The sequence below is a fragment of the Rhynchophorus ferrugineus genome, unplaced genomic scaffold (assembly GCF_030347505.1).
Source record: "Rhynchophorus ferrugineus isolate W39M unplaced genomic scaffold, kcgeb_rfMv2 rfM4, whole genome shotgun sequence".
Classification (NCBI taxonomy): Eukaryota; Metazoa; Arthropoda; class Insecta; order Coleoptera; family Curculionidae; genus Rhynchophorus; species Rhynchophorus ferrugineus.
Window position 1 is genome coordinate 11,616,492 of NW_027472583.1, and position 21,267 is coordinate 11,637,758.

Sequence of the window (21,267 nt, forward strand, 5' to 3'; positions counted from 1 at the left end):
ATTGTGTGATTCTAAAATGAATGTACAAATTGCGGCACGTTGCCTGAACATAAACATCTTGATGACGTATGTACAAAAAAAATTGAATAAACTGTATTTTGATTATAATATAATTTTTCTCAATAAATATCTTTTTAAAGTAAAATAATGATAATGAGAAATGAGCCTACATGCAAGCACCTAATACATATAAATAGTAATATAAAATATACGCAGGTGTTACTAGTTTTGATGGGATATTTTCTGCATTTAATTAAAAAGTGTTTAATAGACTGGAGGAATATAGTCGACTGAAAGTTTCATTATTAGTTTCGCAAAAAATCCGCGAAAGGATCACATTAATGACCCAACACATTCAAGTAAGCTCTATATGAAGAAAGTAAACACCAAAAAAAAATCGTATGTATATGTAATAGATAATTCCTGTTAACCTTTTGTTCTTTCAAATTATTCGAGAACCGTAATATCGTAAAACGTCCTAACAGCATCTGTTCCTGACCAGGACATCCTTATCAAAAGCTTCTCCCTCCTGGTAAAACCGAACCAGCGAAATGAAAAACATTGGGCGACCGTTCCAATGGCAAATACAGTAAATTGAAAGCAACCATGTGATGCGTGGTGTTAAATAAGTTAAAGCCCGCCTGGGCCAGAAGAACAGGTCATTTCGGAAGCAGATGCTTCGCTTATTTTATTTTATAGGGTTCGCCTTTTGGGCGCTGTTAAAAACTGCAAGAAAAAAGTGTGTGCGACAGAGAGAGAGGGAAAGAGAGAGGGGGGGGGGAGACAGAGATCCTCGCTCACCTCGTCCGTGTGTTGGTCTCTCGATTATTTAACACCTTTATGTAAACTGAATTCGGACTAATATTTGGACAAGTTTTGTCTGTTTATATTTCTTTTGAAATTTGCTTAAATCAATTTTCGGATACAAAGACTATACTACTATTTAAATAGTTTTTTTTTCAACTTTTTATTCATTGTCACCGTGGTAAATTATCAGGCAAACGAATAAAAACGAGAACGGACATTAAAACTAATACGAGACGAGGTATCTTAGTATATCGGGCTATTTCTATCGATAATATTCCATTAAACCTTTTTTAATACGGAGCATATATAATTTAATCTAAAAACATCTACTTTTAATACCCTCCACTTTTATCATACAACGACAAATATAAACAGCATGTTTGCCAGGCTACTGTTTCCAAATATTACAACTTATTTTTAATGTAAAACATCGATGAATCGATGATAAGATAAACCTTAAATTCAAAATTACACCGTTTATATACATACACACTCGAAAATCGACTCTGTAAAAACGATGGAACGTAGATATCCGAACAATCTGGTTTAGGCGAGAGTGTTTGTTTAAATTCTTACCAATATGAAAAATATCGAAAACGCTGAGGTCGTAGGAATCTAAAAAAATATATAATTCTCGATAAAGCCAAACAAGTCGTGATAGTTTGAAGCAATAAAGAACGATAACCGGGATCATACTATCTAATTAATTTAAGGAATTTACAACAGATGACGTCATTTACGCTATACGATATATTGTGTTGAAGGACACTTCTGCTATTATATTTATGTCAAAAGTCTGTATCATTTTGATGAAGGGTGAGATATTTCGTCAATCATTTCAAGATCAGATACAACGGAGACCAGAGATAATGAATTTTGATTTTCCACTGTAAAATTTCGAATACCTTAAGTTAAGTCATGAACTAAAGGATCCTTAAGACAGTGACTTTGTAGCCAGTTAGTTTTTATGTTTTTTAACTGCTCCAAGAAACATAGGGTATACATCTCGATGGTAGATTACATTGGGAACATCACGTTAGACAAAATTCAGAACAGATCTCAGACAGATTCCGGAGTGAGGTGATGGATCCAAGTACCATCCATTGTCAAATATCTTAGTCAAATGCTCATGCAATATAAGACCAATACGTTCTTTTGATATCTTTAGGATGTTAGCTAACTCACGCAACTTCACTTTTCGCTTCGTTTTCTAGTGTTGTCATCCCATTTGAACGTCCACTGTGTCTGCATCATCGGTGTCTCTACGACCACGTTTGAAGTCCGCAAACTAACGTTTTATTGTTCTTTCAGATGGATTATATGTCATATATCAGATGGTCCTTATAACACTTTTCGAGTCATTGCTTGGTTTGAACGGTATTTTTTCGCATCAAGAAGCAGTGTAACATTAAAATACGAAATTGTCTTAGCACAATAACTCACAAACTTATGTCATGGAATTTTAACAGCTTTGAAGGTTAGTGATAATTGAAAAGCGGTGAATGCAATAAAACTAACGCCAACTATATGTTAGTACTAATATGTACTACTAGTCTTCCTTGTGAATTGATCCAGATATAAAAGAAAAGTAGTAATAAATTAATTTATATACTAAGGTTCTATTAAGAATCTAATAAGATGTATTAGCAGCATCAGCTCTTCAAGAATAAGCGTAAACTGATTTATTCGATAAAATTGCAATGAAATCTGAATTGTTTCATGAAACTGTACCACAAAAACAATAGAATATTTTGTGATATTTAAGAAATCCATAGTTTTGGTTTACATTAAAACAAAACGTTCAGTAACTAAAAACGAATGGAACAAGGTTATGGTGAACTAACGATAAGGTCATTAAAAAGGCGTTTTAAAGTCTAAAGAAGAAATACGGTTCTTTTCTGATACTTAGCCGTGTCGTGAGTCATCCGGCGTCAAAATCCACCCAGGCCGACTTGGATTTCGCCGGAGACTTTCGTTTTACGAGATGTCAAGTCGGAAAAGAGTCGTAAAGGTAACCCTACACGATTAGATTACACGCCCATGCGTGTATATAGTCGCGCGAGCATCGTCGAAGCGGCTCGGTATCGATGCCGTAACAATAGATGCTGAGTAATCGTGAGAAAAAAGCTTCACCTGCCCCAAAGATCGGGCCAGAAAGGTTGTGCGGCAGTGGGCACTTGTCGTATGCAAATTCCGTCTTTCTCCGATCGGCTTATTCTAATGTAATCATGTTTCGCTACACGGCCTGTCCATCAAACGAGACCTGTACCGAATTCTTTGATGTTGTCGGCCGAGTGAGAACGATTAACTCGATTCGGAGACGTGGGAACCGAAGTTGGACCCGTAAAATGCCATCGCCAGCCAGCCCGGTCCTATCTTTGTGCTCCAGTCGAAATTGTGTCAGGTATATTTATAGATGATGGTACCGTTTATATTTCTCGCGGTTTTGGGCGCACCGGACAATAAGGACCTGAAGTAATCACACTGGGTATCAAAAAAAAAACCAGCGAGATGTCATGGCTCACTTTATTAACAACAAGCAGCAATATTTTTTAACACACATACAAAATCATCCAATCTTTATATCAAACATCATGAAACATTTATATCAATTTTAAAATGTGCGGAATCTTCGATTCATCTGCGTCTACTAATCTATTTATCTATTGTGCAACGTTTTATCCTAACACCAAAACAGTTAAGATACTTTCATTCCCTAGTGGGTGTCATGTTTGTCATGAAAGATTGTTCCCTTAATTGCATCTACAACCTCAATCCTAAAAAGGCTCCTGGAATTGATTATATTTCACTTGGGTTATTGAAAGAGTTGCCACGAAAAGCAATAATCATATTTGACAACACATACGAGAAATTCAAAGAAAGTCCAGAAAGTCAAACTCATTATACAAATGCTGTTAGAAGACTCATTAAAAAAGTGAAAAGAAAACCACCTTTTAACTAATAACTAAGTACAATTAAGTGATATTGTGAGTAGTTTCAAATTGTAAAACAGATATTCAAACAATGGAATTTTCTTTTCTGAGTCTTGCTATTTGGGCTTAGGAAACCCAAAGAATAAGCCAAGAGCTTTTTTAATTTCTGGTCACGATTACTCGACAGTGATATGAAGACATTTCTTAATTACAAATCTACTAGTATACTGTTACACATTGTGCGACATCAGTACGGTAGCAAAGTTGGAATATAACTTCCATATATGAATTTTTCGTTGACTGAGTTTGTGAATTCAGAGATTCACATCAACGAATGAATGAATGAAGACATCTTATGGGGAGTTGTAAACCTAACTCTTGAGTCGAGACATAGCATAGTGAGCTACTTGTAGTGGAAGCGGCAAATAAGTAAAAAATAATAATAAAATAATGTTGATAATTTTGTTAACCTCTAATGAGTTCTTAAAATTTATATTTTTCGAGAATAAACTACTAATTACATACTAAAAGACTTACCCGTATATTGCATCTTTGTCTCTCTTTCCAACGTCTGGTACTGCACCACCCATGACATGGTTGGCGGCCGGGTTGACATGATTTGCATGGTACGGATGCATAGCATGGTTTAGGTGTGGGGAATGATGAAGGCCCGGGATGCTGGGCCTATGAGCCACGTGTGGCTCATACATTCCTCCTGTCCCGCTGCCGTCAATGTAACCTGGGTGGATGCCATCGTCATACTGCAACAAAAGAACGATTCCCGTCAGATCGACGCTCATTGGCAGCCCTGGGTTGCGATGGGGCATGGAAAAAAATCGAGTGATTTGCGATATTGCATCAATCTTTCCACCGTATCCGTACGTTTGATGAGATTCAGTATTTGTATACAAAACGTCAAATATGCACAACAGGTGTATGAGTAATCGATTTTTTTTTGTATAAATTGTACAAACGATAACCTTAATCCCTAATAGCGTACGTCACTTAATCGCATTTATCAGCTACGGTCGGATCATTGTTGGTGTCGTCGTATCTATTTTAAAATAGGTTACCGGGTGTTAAGTTTGGCCAGCGAAGAGGACGGACAGCTAGGTCCCGATGTCAAAATTATATTTCGACGATCATTAAATTCGAAAATTAACTACGTACCGGGAGGACTATGTTAATTGAACATCGAGTAAAACGTCGCCCATCACAAGATTTTATCCTCAACTATTTCGGTGCGGTAGTTTGGGGAAAACATAATAAAATCGCGGGGCAGTTTGACTTGAAGAGACATTTTTATTACCGGGACCATCACTTAATAGAACAGTTGGCAAAAACAAAACACGACGGTTTTAAGTTTCGTTAGCGTATACGAGGAACTGAACATTGTTAAGAGGTAGTGGAGAAAATTGATTTATTTTTAATAATTTTTACTAGCGATTAAAATGTGATGATAATATCTGAAATAAGATTGAAATAACTGAGTGTTTCCAGTTATAGCCGAATGTTGAAATTTCCAAAGGCAAGTTGTCTTTAGCATAAGCTACTATCCTCATTAATATATTTGTATAATGTACTTGAAATAATTCCTAATACATTAAATTTTTATAATGGCCACATGATTACAGTGGAACCATAGTTGATTTTGTATGTTCAGGATTCAATTTGGATCTTCAAAATGGATGTTTTTTAAATTAAGTGTGCTTGGCATCAATATAATTTTGTTCTCATAACCGTAATTGCTTTTCATCAGATAATAGCGGATTGAAATTCAATTTTTGTTTATAACAATTTGTTTCAATTCACACTACCGTATGAAAATGATTTCTTCATCAATATCCGGCCACCACGATATAATTTGCTTATAAATGCAAGACAGATGCATTAGAAGAAATAATTGGGTTAATAAAATCAAGAAACCTCTTTGTTTTAATTGAAATACTGCATAATTGTTAAAAAATTAATGTTGTTACATAGACATAAAAATGCACTTACTGCAACATTATTAGACCTTAGATACTAGATAATAAATACTAGTAAATGATATAATAATTTATTCGTTAAAAATTAAGTTAAATTATATAAACAGTACTGCCATCAATCGAAAATGTAGATACGAGCCAAAGGGAACAATTAAAACAATAAAAATCGATATTTTAACGTGGAGTTTTCCATCAAACATAATAAAAATTCATATTAATACACGAAATTAAACAAGAAATAACGCTAAAATGCGAGGAAGAGAACAATAATCCATATAAATTATTCAACATTCCGGCCATACATTATTGATATTAATTTAGCGCAAAAACGAAACTGCCAAATAATTGGCGAATAAATTTTTAATTTTCGCGTAATATACGAACCGTTCCGGTCTTGTCTGGATGGCGGTATTTCGCGAAAAATATTCGCGTTTTTCTATTTTTCATTAGTTACTGTGAAGGCCGAATACCAATTAAACAATCGCGAATCGAGGGGAAAAAATGAGCAACGTTCGAAAGTGGGAAACTCAACGATTTTATTGAATTTTATGATTCTAATATTTATTTGTTTTATTTTATTAAATTTGCTTAAAATTGATGCCGAACGAACGCTCAGAGGCATAAAACTATGTTAATAATTGTGTTACACATTACAATAAACATTTTGGAAAGTACAAAGCCAACTTTATATTTTTCTAATCAATTTGTTTTAAATCATTTTGGTATTTTTTTTATCGAACTAATGTTTAGCTGGGACAGAAAAATTGAAGTAGATTGAATAGTTTCAGGATATCATGTTGTGTGCTTAATTAAGTTATTAAATTTGTTAATTCTAACACGTAAGTATACTTAAAATTACCACACATTAAAAATTAGGTACGTGCTTACATCCATAACACAAGCAGAATAATTACGGATCATTAGATCTGTAAATAGGGAGGACGACCGCTTCTTATAACGCTTGACCTGTCAATTGTGCCGAATGACGCACATCAGATGAGCAAGGAAAGTCGAATGGTACGTAAAAAATAATCGACTTTTTTGTACCGCAATTTTTTTCGCAAATAATTTGTTATTTTTGCGGAATTTCCCTAAATGTCCATCATTAGAAACCAGTCTAGAAAATCCTTAATGTTGGTTTTATGCAAATCGAAACGCCATAAAATAATTTACTCGCATGGCAGTGAAGTGGTCAACGACGATAAAGGGGGAGGGAGGTGGTGTTAGTTGGCGAAGGCGGCGGGGACCGGGGGGACCCGGGTTTCACGACGTCGGGAGATCGATATCAAACTCTTGATTTCAAGTTAAAACAATTAAGATTCCGAGATAATAGCCGGCGAGGATGTTGAAACGTCGTTTTATGCAAAGCAATTCCTCAGATCTGCGTGTCGTCACCTTTACCTGAAGGTCTCGTTATGGTCCACAATCACCGACGGGTCCCATGACAGTTTATAGTGTCGTAAAAATCGTAAATCTTCCGAATATTTTTACAATGCCGTTAGAATGTGATGTACTGTTAAGTTTCCATTTTCTGGTCTTAGAGCGTAAATATTTAGGGTTAACGAGAAAGGATTTATGATCCTGAAATTCTAAAATTGACCATGGCATCTTCTAGAGTTCACTAATCCTTAAAAGGGACTGAACATCATTATGCTTGTCTATGGATGTCACTTTTATGATGGTTCGCACACCATTCAACCCCAGCGACTTCCAGTTATACCATTATTGTCTGATCTGAGATTCGAAAGCGTGGCGAAATTTGAAATAACTCAATCTTTTGAAGACATATTAACAGTATTAAAATTTAAATAGATATTACTATGAAAATTAATTCAAAAATTCAATAAAACACAGGGTATATATATATATTAACATTTTATAAAATAATTCTTAGATACTACTCATACTTTTGAAGTAAATAAAATTATCGACAATTTTCGGAGTATGATAGATAAAATAAATAATCAATTACAAAAAATAACAATGAATTGAACTCGCAAAATTAAACAATAAAGATTATAGAAAATAATGGTTATATTCTATTATTGGGATGGGATTCTATAAACTATTATTGCAATAATCAGATTTATCTATTTATCATTAACATAATATAATTAAAAAAATGGAGATTTTAGAATTTTAGAGAGAAAAGATTTTAAAAAAGAATTATTATTAAACATTCTAGAGATGGTGATTTATTAACGTGATATTGGTTAAAATATTGGAATACTTATTTTTGGCGTTGATTTTTTTTTGAAAATAAATGGTTTAATCCTAAATGACTCTAGTCACACTCTTAATAAGATGGTCCCTAAGTTGCTCATTCCTCAATCAGTAGATTTAACATAAATTACTATAACTTAGAGGAAGGCTGCACAAATGTTTTTGTCAATCCGGCGAAATAAATGGTTCGGAAATGATGGTTACTAATTTGGTTACTTTGAAGAATATTTCAATTAAAAAAACAATATTATGAACTATAAATTTTATTTATTAAAATAATGAAACAAAGAAATATTATATGTATCTGATATCATCAAAGTAATATCTGATACTGTTTCTGTTTTAATATTTTTTATATTAGGTGCCAAATCAGGTGTTGATATTAAAAATAAGTTACCAATACACCATTCAGTAGTGACGTACAGTATTTAATTTTTACATAATTAAGCCTAAGAAAACTTTTTCATAAACAATTGAAAATTACAATTTACAAAATTAAAAATTCACTAAAATTAAATAGTTTCAAGGTCAAATCTGTTATGACAGGACAATTCTTTATATTTTCTTTTGGAACTAATAGGTAGAAATTTGAAAAATCCTTATAAATTATGTGCTTTTAGAGATGAAGGTGTTTTAGTGCAAAAAGACATATAAGTAACTAAAGTAATTTTTATGAGCACACTTGATTTAAAAATTACTTTAAACAGTATGCGCAATCTGGATCAAGCATAAGTTGGTAGGTAGACTCTAAAATATATCGAGCAATCCTAACCTTAAAAATAAACTAAAACTTTTTCACGGATATAAAATTTATGTTAATAGTGAATGAAAAAATGAAACGGTTTTAACTATGAAAACTGAAAACAACTGAAACTGAAAAAAATTAATGATATTTAAAGACAACCATATTCTCCCAAAAGATATTAACTCTAAAAGATAGCTAATTTGGACGAGAAAGCTAGAAAGGATCATGTACGTATGTAATAAGAGAAAATTTTTGTTAAAGGTGCCAGCAAAATGCGAAATAAAAAAGGATATTGACGATAGAAGAACAAATATGAAATATCTTCGACAAAAAGATTCCTTTTAGTGCAAAGTGGCTTTAAAAGTAACTAAAACAAGCTTTCTGAGCACCCTTGATTTAAAGCCTGTTTTAAACCGTATATACAATCTGGATAATCTCTGTTTGGTTGGTGGACTCTAAAATATATCTTAATCTTAAAATGTAGTTTACTTTTTCATAGACTTAAAATTTATGTTAAAATAATGAGCAGAAAAAAAATAGAAAGCGTAACTAAGCTGAAAAAAATCAATGATATATTAAAGATATTCCTCCAAAAGATATTAATTTTGAAATATAGCTTCAGAAAATTAATAAGGAGGATATATTAATCACGTGCATTTGTAATAAACAATACTTTAACATAGTTAAAAGTGTCAGTAAAACGTGAAATAAAAAAGGATATTGAAGAGAGAAGAACAAATATGAAATCTTTTGGAGAAAAAGGTTTTTTAGTGAAAAGTGGCTTAAAAGTAATTAACATAATATTTCTGAGCACCACTTGTTTAGAGTTTGGTAGACATTTAAAATATATCAAACAAATAAAATATTAAAATATATAAAATAGTGAGTGGAAAAAAATGAAAGAGTAAACATAATTAACGATATTGAAAGGAAACTATATTCCCCGAGAGATATCACTTCTAAAATATAGCTAAATTTGACAAGAAAGATACATTAATCATCCCTTGGTTGCCCAAGTTGAAGATGACCTAGTTAAAATGTCAGTAAAATGCGGAATAAGGGAAGAACAGCGGAGATAGAAGAATTATTGAATTCGGAAGATAGTTGGCGGTCGACGCTCTAATATTCCGATACTCTTATCTGGCTGGTTGGAGTTTGTAACCCGATTCATCATCAGCTATTTTCGAATCGGGCTCGTCTCAATTGTTTAAAACCATCTCTGGTCGTTCTTCTTTTTCTTTCGTCGCGTCCACGACCAATTCGTCCCGAGTTCGTTGACACTCCGACAGCATCGCCGTACACGATTTACCACAATTAAAATCATTCAGATTGTTCCTTCTCCTCTCCGAGCCGGTTGCCGGGTGACAAATTATTTTTTGATTTTTCGCCACGTCTCCCGATGACCGATGAGTTTTTCATCCAATCAACCGCCCATAAATCAACAAACTGCAATGAATTAATTGGGTTGATTTGTACGTATCTCTTGACGATAAAAAAAGAGATGTCGGTTCCCGCTTTATTCGATATGAGTTAATTTAATTTATAACGTTCGCTGAACCATGTAAGTTGATTTCGGCCAAAAAAAGTTTGAATTATATTGTAGTGGTTTTCTTAGTTCGTTCATATACGTAAAGTACACGGCTAGTTTTAGAATGATGGAAATATGATTATCATGGAAAGAAACACCACACTAACATCTGTAAATGTGGAAATGTATGTACTAAATCAATGCTAAGTTTGTTAAACTTACACAAACATCCATTTATCTTTAAACAATTTCACTTAATATAAACCAAAGTAAATCTGTGTCAGATTTATAATCAGAAACACCAATAACAATAAATATTACTATCATCTCGGAATGATTCTTGATGAAAAACTTGGAACTAATATTTGGAGATATATTGGAAATTATATCGGTTAGTTGGAAGAAAATCACAATTACCAGTACATAATAAACTAGTATTATATAAGCAAGTATCGAAACTTATATAAGAGTAAAATAAATACAAGTATTCCAGAACGAAGTTCTGAGAACTATTGCAGGTACCGTACTGCCGAGATATTACAGGACTGATTTTATTGAATTTATCAATAATTTATCAACATTCAGACTGAACTTATTGTAAAGACAAATTGTAGGTTAATTGGCAACAACTAGTAAAAACGTATTAAATTAAAAAAATGTTAATTTATTATTAAACAAAGCAGAATTTAAGAATTTTTACTGAGAACTATTTTCAAGAAATTCACCAGGCAGTATTGGGGGTATTATCAGTCTTTATTTCTTTAATAACGAGGCCCATATAAAATCCTGATATTCAGAGGTGATAGTGATGGACATTCTAACTTATATGAATATTACATCAATTTAATTCAGATCTCTAACAAGAAATACTGATTCACACTACAGAAAATATTTAAATTATATTATTCATGATCTATTGTAAGAAACAATGAAAACGCGGTAATTAAAAGATGTTATGATCAACCGAACATATTGTAGTCGATAAAAATATTCTCCCTGTATTTCGAACGATAAAAAAACGACGTTCCTACGCCACTGACGGGCCTGACGCGCGTCTTTCTCCTACAATCCCGGTCCTCCTCCGCGGTTTACGATGATATTCGCTTTTAAGGACCAATTAAATACGAATAAAAGGTAAAATCTAGATCTCCGAGAGAAAACAAATGTCGGACGTTATCCGCTACGCACTCCAAAGTAATATGCATTTGTTTTCGTGGTGCCGTATCTTGATGCCGAGCCCGTCCGACAGCGGTTTAATTGACTCGAAACGCGAATAGCTGCAGAACGACCACATAAGTTCGTATATTCGGATTTTGGTTTGTTCTCGCTCGATCAGAAACAAGATTATGTTTTTGTGACGTTATGATGTTTTATATTCAAGCGTTAAAAACGTAGATCACTATTTCATACACCTAACATTATGAGATATTAAAAATTCTGAAGAATACAGAACGGAGAGAAAGAAAAATGTAGATCAAATATATTGTATTCTGATAGTACCGTTTATATAGTCAAACAATATTAAAGTAGATAAAGTTCTAACTAAATTTGTTATCAGTTACCTGAAAAATCGTTCTGTTTAAAATTAGCTCGACAATAAGATGTAAATCCACTGAAATGCTCTAAAAAAATGCTTCCTCTAAATACATCATATCTTGCGTTCATAAATCATAAATATCGGTCGGATTTATTATTAATAGCAATATAGTAAGCAAGAATTAACCACTTCGAAATATATGTTGAATGATAGCTATTAGACACCAATAATACGAAAAGATTTATTGTTTATTATTATTATTATTTTTCCTATCAAAATTTGACGCCCGGGCAATAAATCACTGTAAATTTAAATAACTTATAACAAGTACAATTTGCCTAAAGCATGCCCACAATTAATTAGATTCTAAATAAATAACTTTTACAAGTTTATTTTCAATGGTTGAGTGAGGAGAAAAAAAAAACAGTTTATTTATTACCAAACGAATTATCACTACTTTCTCATAGCATGCACCCAAAAGATCTAAAAACACTAAAATTAATTAACGAAACAAAAAGAAGCGAATTTTAAACAAAATCTGTGATTCGATGATGGATTTTATGGGTCGATTGGCTGGGACTATAAGGAGCGAAAAAGACATTATTCGAGAACGGTTTAGTGAATGTATTAAAATGCTAATGAAACGGATTTAATTATCCGAAAATGTGATAATGTCGAAACCACAAATGGAGATTGTTTACGCTATCCGACGTAGAGATGCGCGTAGTCGTATTGGGACAATAAACAAAATCGGTATCTTAGACGAAATCATCATGAATGAACGGTATGATAAAAATACAGAAAAATAAAAACAAAATAACTACTCCCAAACCAAATAAACTACTTATCGAAAAATAACAATAACATATAAAACGTTACTTAGAAATAAAGGGTTCATATTTACATTTTTCTGTAGAACGTCCATGTTGATTATTCGTTAAAGATATTCCTCGATATATTTCTACTAGTTACACCTAGAAAAGATTGATGATGGGCAAATAAATGATGATGATCGGTACAGTGGTACAGAAACGTTGAAGGCGGCACGTCACTAAGTTTCACCGGACACATTCCGACGTCAGAACAAGCACTGATCACTGACAGTTACGATATCCTCAACGTTTTACGCCTCGGCGTGAATATCTCGAAACAGTATTAAAAAATTATAATTTTTTCTTGTTGGGCCGCGACTACTTCTCCATCGATCGAATCCAGGCAGATATTTCGGTGCGACGGGAAGTCAAACATCGTTATCTAAACTATGATTACGTTTAATTTTATTGGCCCCGGTAAGAAGTTGTAACTTTATCGAGACGCAAGCATTCCAGCTAACCAAACACGACGTCCAGGATTCAAGATCCGATCGCGGGCACCTGATCGACGGTCGTCGATTCTTCCTCGTTTTTTTTTCGTCGAAAAATTTACTCGACATATAATCGGCTGACGGTTGAGGTAAATTCCGAAGTTGTTTAGTTTCTAACCGCGATAAAAAAAAAAAGACAGGCCAAGAAATTGATATAGAGATTTAGAAGATCTTACCGTTTATGGATATCATAAAGCAATAAAAGCAGTAAAGAAAATACAGTAGTGGGCTATAAATATTGTTGATATGACATGTTTTATGATTAGGCTCGAAATGCGATAAGCAAAAAAACTTGTACCTATTTATTTACAATTATATTATTTCCCGTTTTTATGTTGTCGAACGATAACGTTCCTAATAGTGTATCAACTGACCAGGACGGTGTCTTGAAAATTCGTAACAACATCGAATAAACCCTGGAAGACGACCGGGGAAACTTTTTATTGGTCGGAAAAGTCCCTATAAACGAACTTTATCGCTTAATTCAATAAAAACCGTAAGCTGTCAAAGGAGGAAACACGCCACAAGCTGGAAAGGGCGTTCAATTTTTTATCGGAACCTGAAGAAGTTTGTTGTTCCGGGGGAAAAGTTGTGACAACTCGAAGGTCCGAAGTATTTTGTCAGACACCCGACGGTTGAAGTTAAAAGTAACCGTCAAACTCTCCGTATTTATAAATTAGAGCAAAAAAGACGTCCGGACCGATACAACACCTATTAACTTTAGCCAAGACCGCGCTGTGTCCTTAAAATCGATTTCAGGCCATCGGTAAGTTAGCGACGGTAAAACTAAACTCTCCAGAATCATAGATTGTTCGAAATTCAACTATCCCAATACAAAAGAACTGCCTGCTTGATTTAATGAAGATCTAAGGAACGATATTTTAACTGTGAAACCTCTACGTTATTGTTTCAAAGTTATGAAGCTTAACAAAACAAGAAGCAGCGGAAACATAAAAAACACATATAATTACTGTATTGTAGTACAGATGTACAGTATCCTATACGAAAAAACATTTCAGTTCCTTTAAGATGAAGAATCCCATCTAGGTAAACAGTAATAATATCGAACAAGATACAATTTCACCAAAGAAACCATAACTGCGTTTTTGCAATTTGTATCAAAACCAAATTAACCACCAAAGTGTTGTTTAGATATTTTCATGCGACGGAACTTTAATTATCAAAAACCAGATACATTTAACTCTAATTAAACCTTGTTGATGCAATATTATTATTAAATTAACTCAACAGAAGCAAAAAAACTGGCTATATAAGTCTGATGGAGTATCTATGCAGGCCTGAAGATTTCTGTGAATATCTACAACATTACCTTAATTGAAAAAGAAGACTTTTGACCTTTCTCCTTATTGCCTAATAATTATTAAACCTTGTATGAGAAAACATATCACTAAAAAAGAATAATCGCGCAAGTTAAATGAGAATATCTGGAAACATTGTCATTGTTATAAGATATATGAAGTCGATGCAAATCGAAATTGCTCAAATACCATAATTGCTTTTAACCAAATAAGATAGTAGAAAACTGGAAGTTTAAACAATATTTAAATATACAGTGACCACCAAGGAGTTGTTTAAACATTCATATGCCGACGGAACTTCAACTATCAAAAACACATTTACCTTCTATTAAATATTATGGATGCAACATCAGTAATAAATTATTTCAATAGAACCAACACATATCACCATTAAAAAATCTGGAAACACTGTCAATGTTATAAGATATTTGAAAACGATGCAAATCAAAATTGTTTAAACACCATCATTATTTTTATCAAAGTGAGATAGTCTAAAACTGGAGTTAAAACAATATCTGAATATGCGACGGGTGAACCTTAAGTCAACTAACATCATCAGTATATCTGACACAGGTAGAACATTTCTTTTTATGGAGATGATACTATTCTTTGTTACTCTGTTTCATCATAGTTATTTGCAATAAAACATAGAATAATCACAGGACAATTCATTAGCCAGAAATATTGGACTATGACGGTATCTCACATATTAAAGCTTATGTAGATTATACAAATAAGTAATTTGATCTATACTTCTTGAATCATTAAACCAAGCCAAGTATTATTTTATGTTAGAATCGAATTTACCAATGTATTGTAAATTTTAGAAGGATTTAAAAGTAATGCCGTTACGGACGAATAATATCCTCATGTAACAAACTTACAGGTATTAAACCATAAAAAAACAATCGAAAATATATAAATTATATTATACCATGGAAGAAAAGCTGATAAATTATTGAACAAATCCCATCCTATCCATTTTTATATGACAAAATGTGGAATGTCTGTGTAAAAATTGATAGAATAATTAAATACTTCATCAACTAGATACAGTTATTGGATGTTGGAGTACATCAGCGAGCCAGGAGCTACAAAACGGGAGCCTATATATTGCTGAAGTATTCACTCTGAACTGGATGAAACAAGCAATTCAAATCAGTAAAAGAAAACAGATGGCATTAAGCTCTGGCTAATACATCTTCAATAGATTGTTACAATTATTGCTTCAGAGAGAAAATATAGTTCTTGTCTACAAAAAGGCTCAAGCAAATATATTGTTAAAATACTGTTCAAGCGGAAAAGCGGTATTCGTTTTGATGAATCGTATTTGATGAGTATGTTGGCTGAAGATGCTCCGTGGCATCAGTCAGCTGCCGACGGTACACGCCAATGAGTACCGGGTAAAACCACGGACGTGGGGTAGCATTCCAACGGTGATAATCGAAAGGTGAAGATGACGCGGCGGTAGTTCGGACATCGGAACCAGGTAGAAGAACTGATTGTCATCGTCGCGAACTGCTTAATCATCGGATTTAAAAGAATTAAAAGTCTTGGTTAAAAGCATATCGATACGTAATTAGAGGGAAGCCTTCTACGTCGATGAGAATGGAACTGATTGGCTATTGATCGCGCAACGGCTCGACAATAGACCTTTCATAGGCCATTAGTAACAAAACGTTTGCTGGCCGATTGTCGCTCCGGCTCTGTTTTATCATCGGAACATTTTTCGTTTCACGTATTCCCCAACCATCGGGGAAAAGAGCCGGCGCGGATGATTTACGGGGCGAACCTTCGTAAAAAACAACACGAAATTACAGATAATAGGTCTTTGGGTCATAATGGAATGTTACGATAAAATGCTCCGAGCTACAGAAGAATTTTTATGTCCGATAATTAAATAAACAGGTATCGGGCTAGACAGCGGGACGCTTGGCGTGTATGTATTATGATCCGATTTGTGTAATGATGCGGAACTATCTCAGTTTTCATGAAATTAACAGAAATACCCCAAACTATGTAATCTAAAAGCGCGGTTTAAAAACAAACCAACAGATAAATCGATTCAGTAAAACATATACAGACGTTACATAATAAAGAACAACAATGTCGATTCTATACGCAAGAGTGTTAAATGGACAATAGTAACTTTGGAAATTTGCTCTGGTTTAATGAACTTTGTTTATCAATTCATAAAGAAGACTTGATAATGTCAATGGTTTGTGATGGTGAGTTACAGCTGTTGCCTTGGTTTTGAAACGAACTGACATTACTGTATCAATATAACCATAACTAATGCCATTGATTGTTTGATAAAATTGATGTTACAACATATATTTGGAAAAAGGTAATGTTTGAATGTAATATTAAACCACTAAATATACAGAAGCTCAGGGAACTGATAATGTGTTTAAATCATTTGCATCTTGAAACAATGACAATGCTTTGAATGATAATTTGTTTAAAACTTAAATAAAAATGGAGTGATTCCAAGTACCAAGCACTGAGATTTGCCATAAAATAATCTAAAATGTATCCAAAGATTCAATAAATAAATATAAGGTAGAAATACCTTAACTTTGAAAGCAATGACTATGTGTCGAATGATGATTTGTTTAAAACATAAATAAAGATGATCTGATTCCTATGCTTGAAACTCTACGAAGTACCGATCATCTAAATTCGCCAGAAGATTCATTAAATGAATATAGCCTAGAATTATTTCAACTTTGATTGCTGAAGCGCTGTGTCTCACTTCACCATATATTGAAGCAATGACGATGTATCGAATGATAACTTGTTTAAACGATAACTAAAGGTGATCCGAGTCCTATGGTTGAAACTGTGCGAAGTACCAAGCACTTACATTCACCGGAAAATAAACTAAAGAGGACCAAAGACATTCATAAAACGGGTATAGTCTAGAATTATCTTAGCTTTGAATGCTGAAGGGATGTGTCTCACTTAATTACATATTGAAGCATGACGATGTGTCGAACGATGCTATGTTTAAACCATAAGTAAAGATGATCAGAGTCCTACGCTTGAGACTGTGCGAAGTATCAAGTATTCAAATTCGCCAGAAAATAAACTAAAATGGATCAAGGTATTCATAAAACGGATATAGCCTACAATTATTTTAGCTGTCAATGCTGAAGGGATGTGTCTCACTTAATTACATATTGAAGCATGACGATGTGTCGAACGATGCTATGTTTAAACCATAAGTAAAGATGATCAGAGTCCTATGCTTGAAACTGTGCGAAGTATCAAGTATTCAAATTCGCCAGAAAATAAACTAAAATGGATCAAGGTATTCATAAAACGGATATAGCCTACAATTATTTTAGCTGTCAATGCTGAAGGGATGTGTCTCACTTAATTACATATTGAAGCATGACGATGTGTCGAACGATGCTATGTTTAAACCATAAGTAAAGATGATCAGAGTCCTATGCTTGAAACTGTGCGAAGTATCAAGTATTCAAATTCGCCAGAAAATAAACTAAAATGGATCAAGGTATTCATAAAACGGATATAGCCTACAATTATTTTAGCTGTCAATGCTGAAGGGATGTGTCTCACTTGATTGACTGAATCGGATGACTGATGTTTGGTGAAGTTTGAACGAATATCACGAGAATAAGCAGTAGCCTGACGGCGACATCTCGACTGACGAGTCATATGGCAAAACAAGATGCGTTTTGACAAAGGAAAAACGAGTTAAATTTGATATCGAGCTTTTGATAAGGCCCGGGCGCTTTGGCATGTATCGTTGAGGTTAGGTCCGATGAGGTTTCGTATCTGTCATTCGATGATGGTGTTTGGCGCGCGTTCCGGCTCCTGCCGGATCGGCGGGACGAATCGCGACGTGCAGCCTTCAACGAGATTTGGTTGCGTACCCGTGGCTGGGCCATGTACCACTCAGGCCTCACGAAGGGCCCCAGAGATCTGTGTCCGCAAACACTAGCGCGCACTATGTCACTCCCAAAATAATAATAATAATAAAAGAAAATAAAACCGAAAACGATTCACGAACGAAAACACCACTACACTATAAAACGCGCACTGTCGAATCGGATCGTGCTGGAGGGGGCGGGTTGGTGTGGTCTTATTATACGTCCGACTACCCTCGGCTCGCTGCAGGACGACGACGATGATGATGATGATGGGTGAGAGACGGCGACGTCTTCATAGGTCGTTTCTATGGACTTCGTTCGGCACCACGTTCGACCGTAGGTGACGCGGAGGTCTTGCGCGATCCGCAGTCGTCTGCCAACTGTCAATCACGTCGGCCTCGACGGAAAAAGAGTGGGGCTCCGATGAATGATCTGTCGCGCTGCGGCCACGCCTCCCCGCCAATGGCGGCCGCCGACAGCGCCACGCGCGGACCCTACCGGCCGCCCGGGTAACTAACCGACGACCGTACGCCGTCGCGGACCGGGTTCGGGGCAGGGCGAGGGGCGGCGGCGGCGGCGGCGATGCCGGTGGCGGCAGCATCGTCGGAGAGACGATGCGCGTCGCGTCGTTGCAACGGAGATGTCCGAATTTGCATCCGAAATGGATACGATGCCGGTTTTTTTCTCCTCTCCCGCGTGTCATCTCTCTCTCCACCGGTTTGTTTTATGCGTTTCTTTTGCGAAAGATTTCTGGGTGGAATGCCGAGACGTTTATCTCGATTCGACGTCCGCGACTCGTACTGTTATTTTGCCGCTACCAATTATACAAGTCTCGTTTCGAAATTACCATGACTGATAACGTGCCGTAGCGCCATCTATCTCGTCGTTTATCACTATTGCATAGAAATATTTATGCTAAAATAAAACATAGGATATTATTCCTTCGTGTTCGTTAGAGGATTTTATGAATACTAGTGATGGTCCGAAATTCGACTACGACTTAATAAGTTAATCATGTTTCTCACATACTAGCGAACATAATAATAATCATATTTTAGGGTACATTTCTCACATAATAGAAGACTATATGAATAAAATAATTTTGAAATTTAATTTTTGATCTTGTGTCATAAATACAATTCAGTTAGACTTTATGAATACTCGAGATCGTCCAGTGGTTGACCATAATAGAGTACATTTCTCACATATATATTAATAAGAGTATATATATATATATATATATATATATATATATATATATATATATATATATATATATATATATATATATATATATATATATATATATATATATATATATAAATGGTATTATGAGTATGTATATTAAAACAATCTCAAACACAATTAGCTTATTTAATTTTGCCTATTTGGAAATGTATATAAAATGAAAGTTAACTAATGATTTTTTAAAACTTGGATCTATAAAGCAAATAATATATCATTGATCTTATTGCATTAATCGTTAACACCAATATTTATGAATGCTTTAAAATGTTTACAAAATTTCTATTAATAATTCAGAATTTCTTCTATTTGTCCTATGCGTTCCATCTATGCAAATTATTTGGTTAGTTTCATTTTAGCTGCTGCATATTTTCATTACTCTGCGTATGTATTCATATAATCTTTATCTTTTATCTATATTTGTTACCTAAAATATATATTGAAATACAATAAATACACCAGGTTGATTAAGAGAACAATTTCTTTACCTAATATTTTTAAATAAAATTGCATCAATATTTGTGTTTAGTGTTTTTCCTGTCAGTAAATATATTTATTTCAAGCTATTATTTATTATTGCATGTAAACCTATGATCTCACATTTGCAGCTGGCTTATCCTTAATTTCCTTTCTGGGACTTTCCTTGATCTACTGCTTTCGATTTTGTCTTATGTCCCAGGTGAGAATTCGCCAACAAATGAGGTATTGAAATTCTACGTGATTCTGTTTTATAATTATTGATGTTCTTTGCAATATTCATTTTAACTATTGATGCACAAATTAATATATTTATTACTAATATTCGGTTAGTCCTTTGTTATGAAATACATCTACTAATGATACCTGAAATAAATTAATAGCTAATACCATTAGAATTTACAGAAAAATCTTAATAACCTGTAAAATTACCTCTAACACAATGATTTACTACTCGTATATCTCTATAATTCTTTACAAGTTTCAACAATGTAGAAATGACAGAAAGTAACACAAACTCTTAAACAATACTGCTTAAGACTAAATAACTTCGTTTAATAATATTTTAAATACTTATTTTCCGTTCTAATATCGTATCAAATAAAATATTTAGTGATTTTTCTTACGATTTAAAAATGCTCTGCGGGCAGCATTTCAAAATTTTGATTTTAAAAATTATGTATAAGAGTTCCGAGCGGAGTCCAATGAAAGCAAAGCCTACAATATTTGTTTATATATATATATATATATATATATATATATTTGTGTCACTGATCAAGCGGATATATCTAGTCGTTTGATTTTAGCGGATTTAGTTTTATTGGAATGTATTTATTTGTAGCGCATATCACACAAAAGTTTTAGGCCTAATTATTCTTTCTGGGTATAAGCTTTAACAGCGCCAAATTTTATGACTTCTGAAGCCTCCGTTTTCCTCAAAAAGGACATGAACATTTTCGCTAAGCCGATTAATATATACGTTTTATAGCGAATCAGTTTTTCTATTCTTACCGCATAGAAATAGATAACATTAAAATGATTAATAATTCTTATTAAACAGATAGGTATAAATAAACAAGTTTGTTTTAAATATGTCTAAGACATTAAATTATTGGATATATTCAGCAAGTCTTCTGGTATTCATCACATTTAGCCATAAATGGTTTAAAACATATATTATATTTAAAAGGTGACATGAAAATT

The 21,267-nt window shown here is 33.8% G+C and overlaps 1 protein-coding gene across 6 annotated transcripts in view; it reads right to left on the minus strand.

The window, feature by feature from the left end:
- hth (Meis homeobox homothorax) overlaps positions 1–18,733 on the minus strand; it is a 273,708-nt gene extending 254,975 nt beyond the window's left edge. For 4 of the 6 annotated variants that reach the window (XM_076402449.1, XM_076402446.1, XM_076402448.1 and 1 more), the window contains exons 1-3: positions 18,346–18,724; positions 12,666–12,735; positions 4,278–4,501 (exon numbers count right to left, since the gene is read on the minus strand). In XM_076402449.1, coding sequence (XP_076258564.1) covers positions 4,278–4,501; positions 12,666–12,686 — 245 coding nt within the window. In that variant the 5' untranslated portion in view covers positions 12,687–12,735; positions 18,346–18,724. Of the gene's footprint in view, positions 1–4,277; positions 4,502–12,665; positions 12,736–18,345 lie in introns of all 6 variants that reach the window. The other 2 variants (XM_076402447.1, XM_076402445.1) reach the window with 1 other exon arrangement.
- Positions 18,734–21,267: the final 2,534 nt, after the last annotated feature.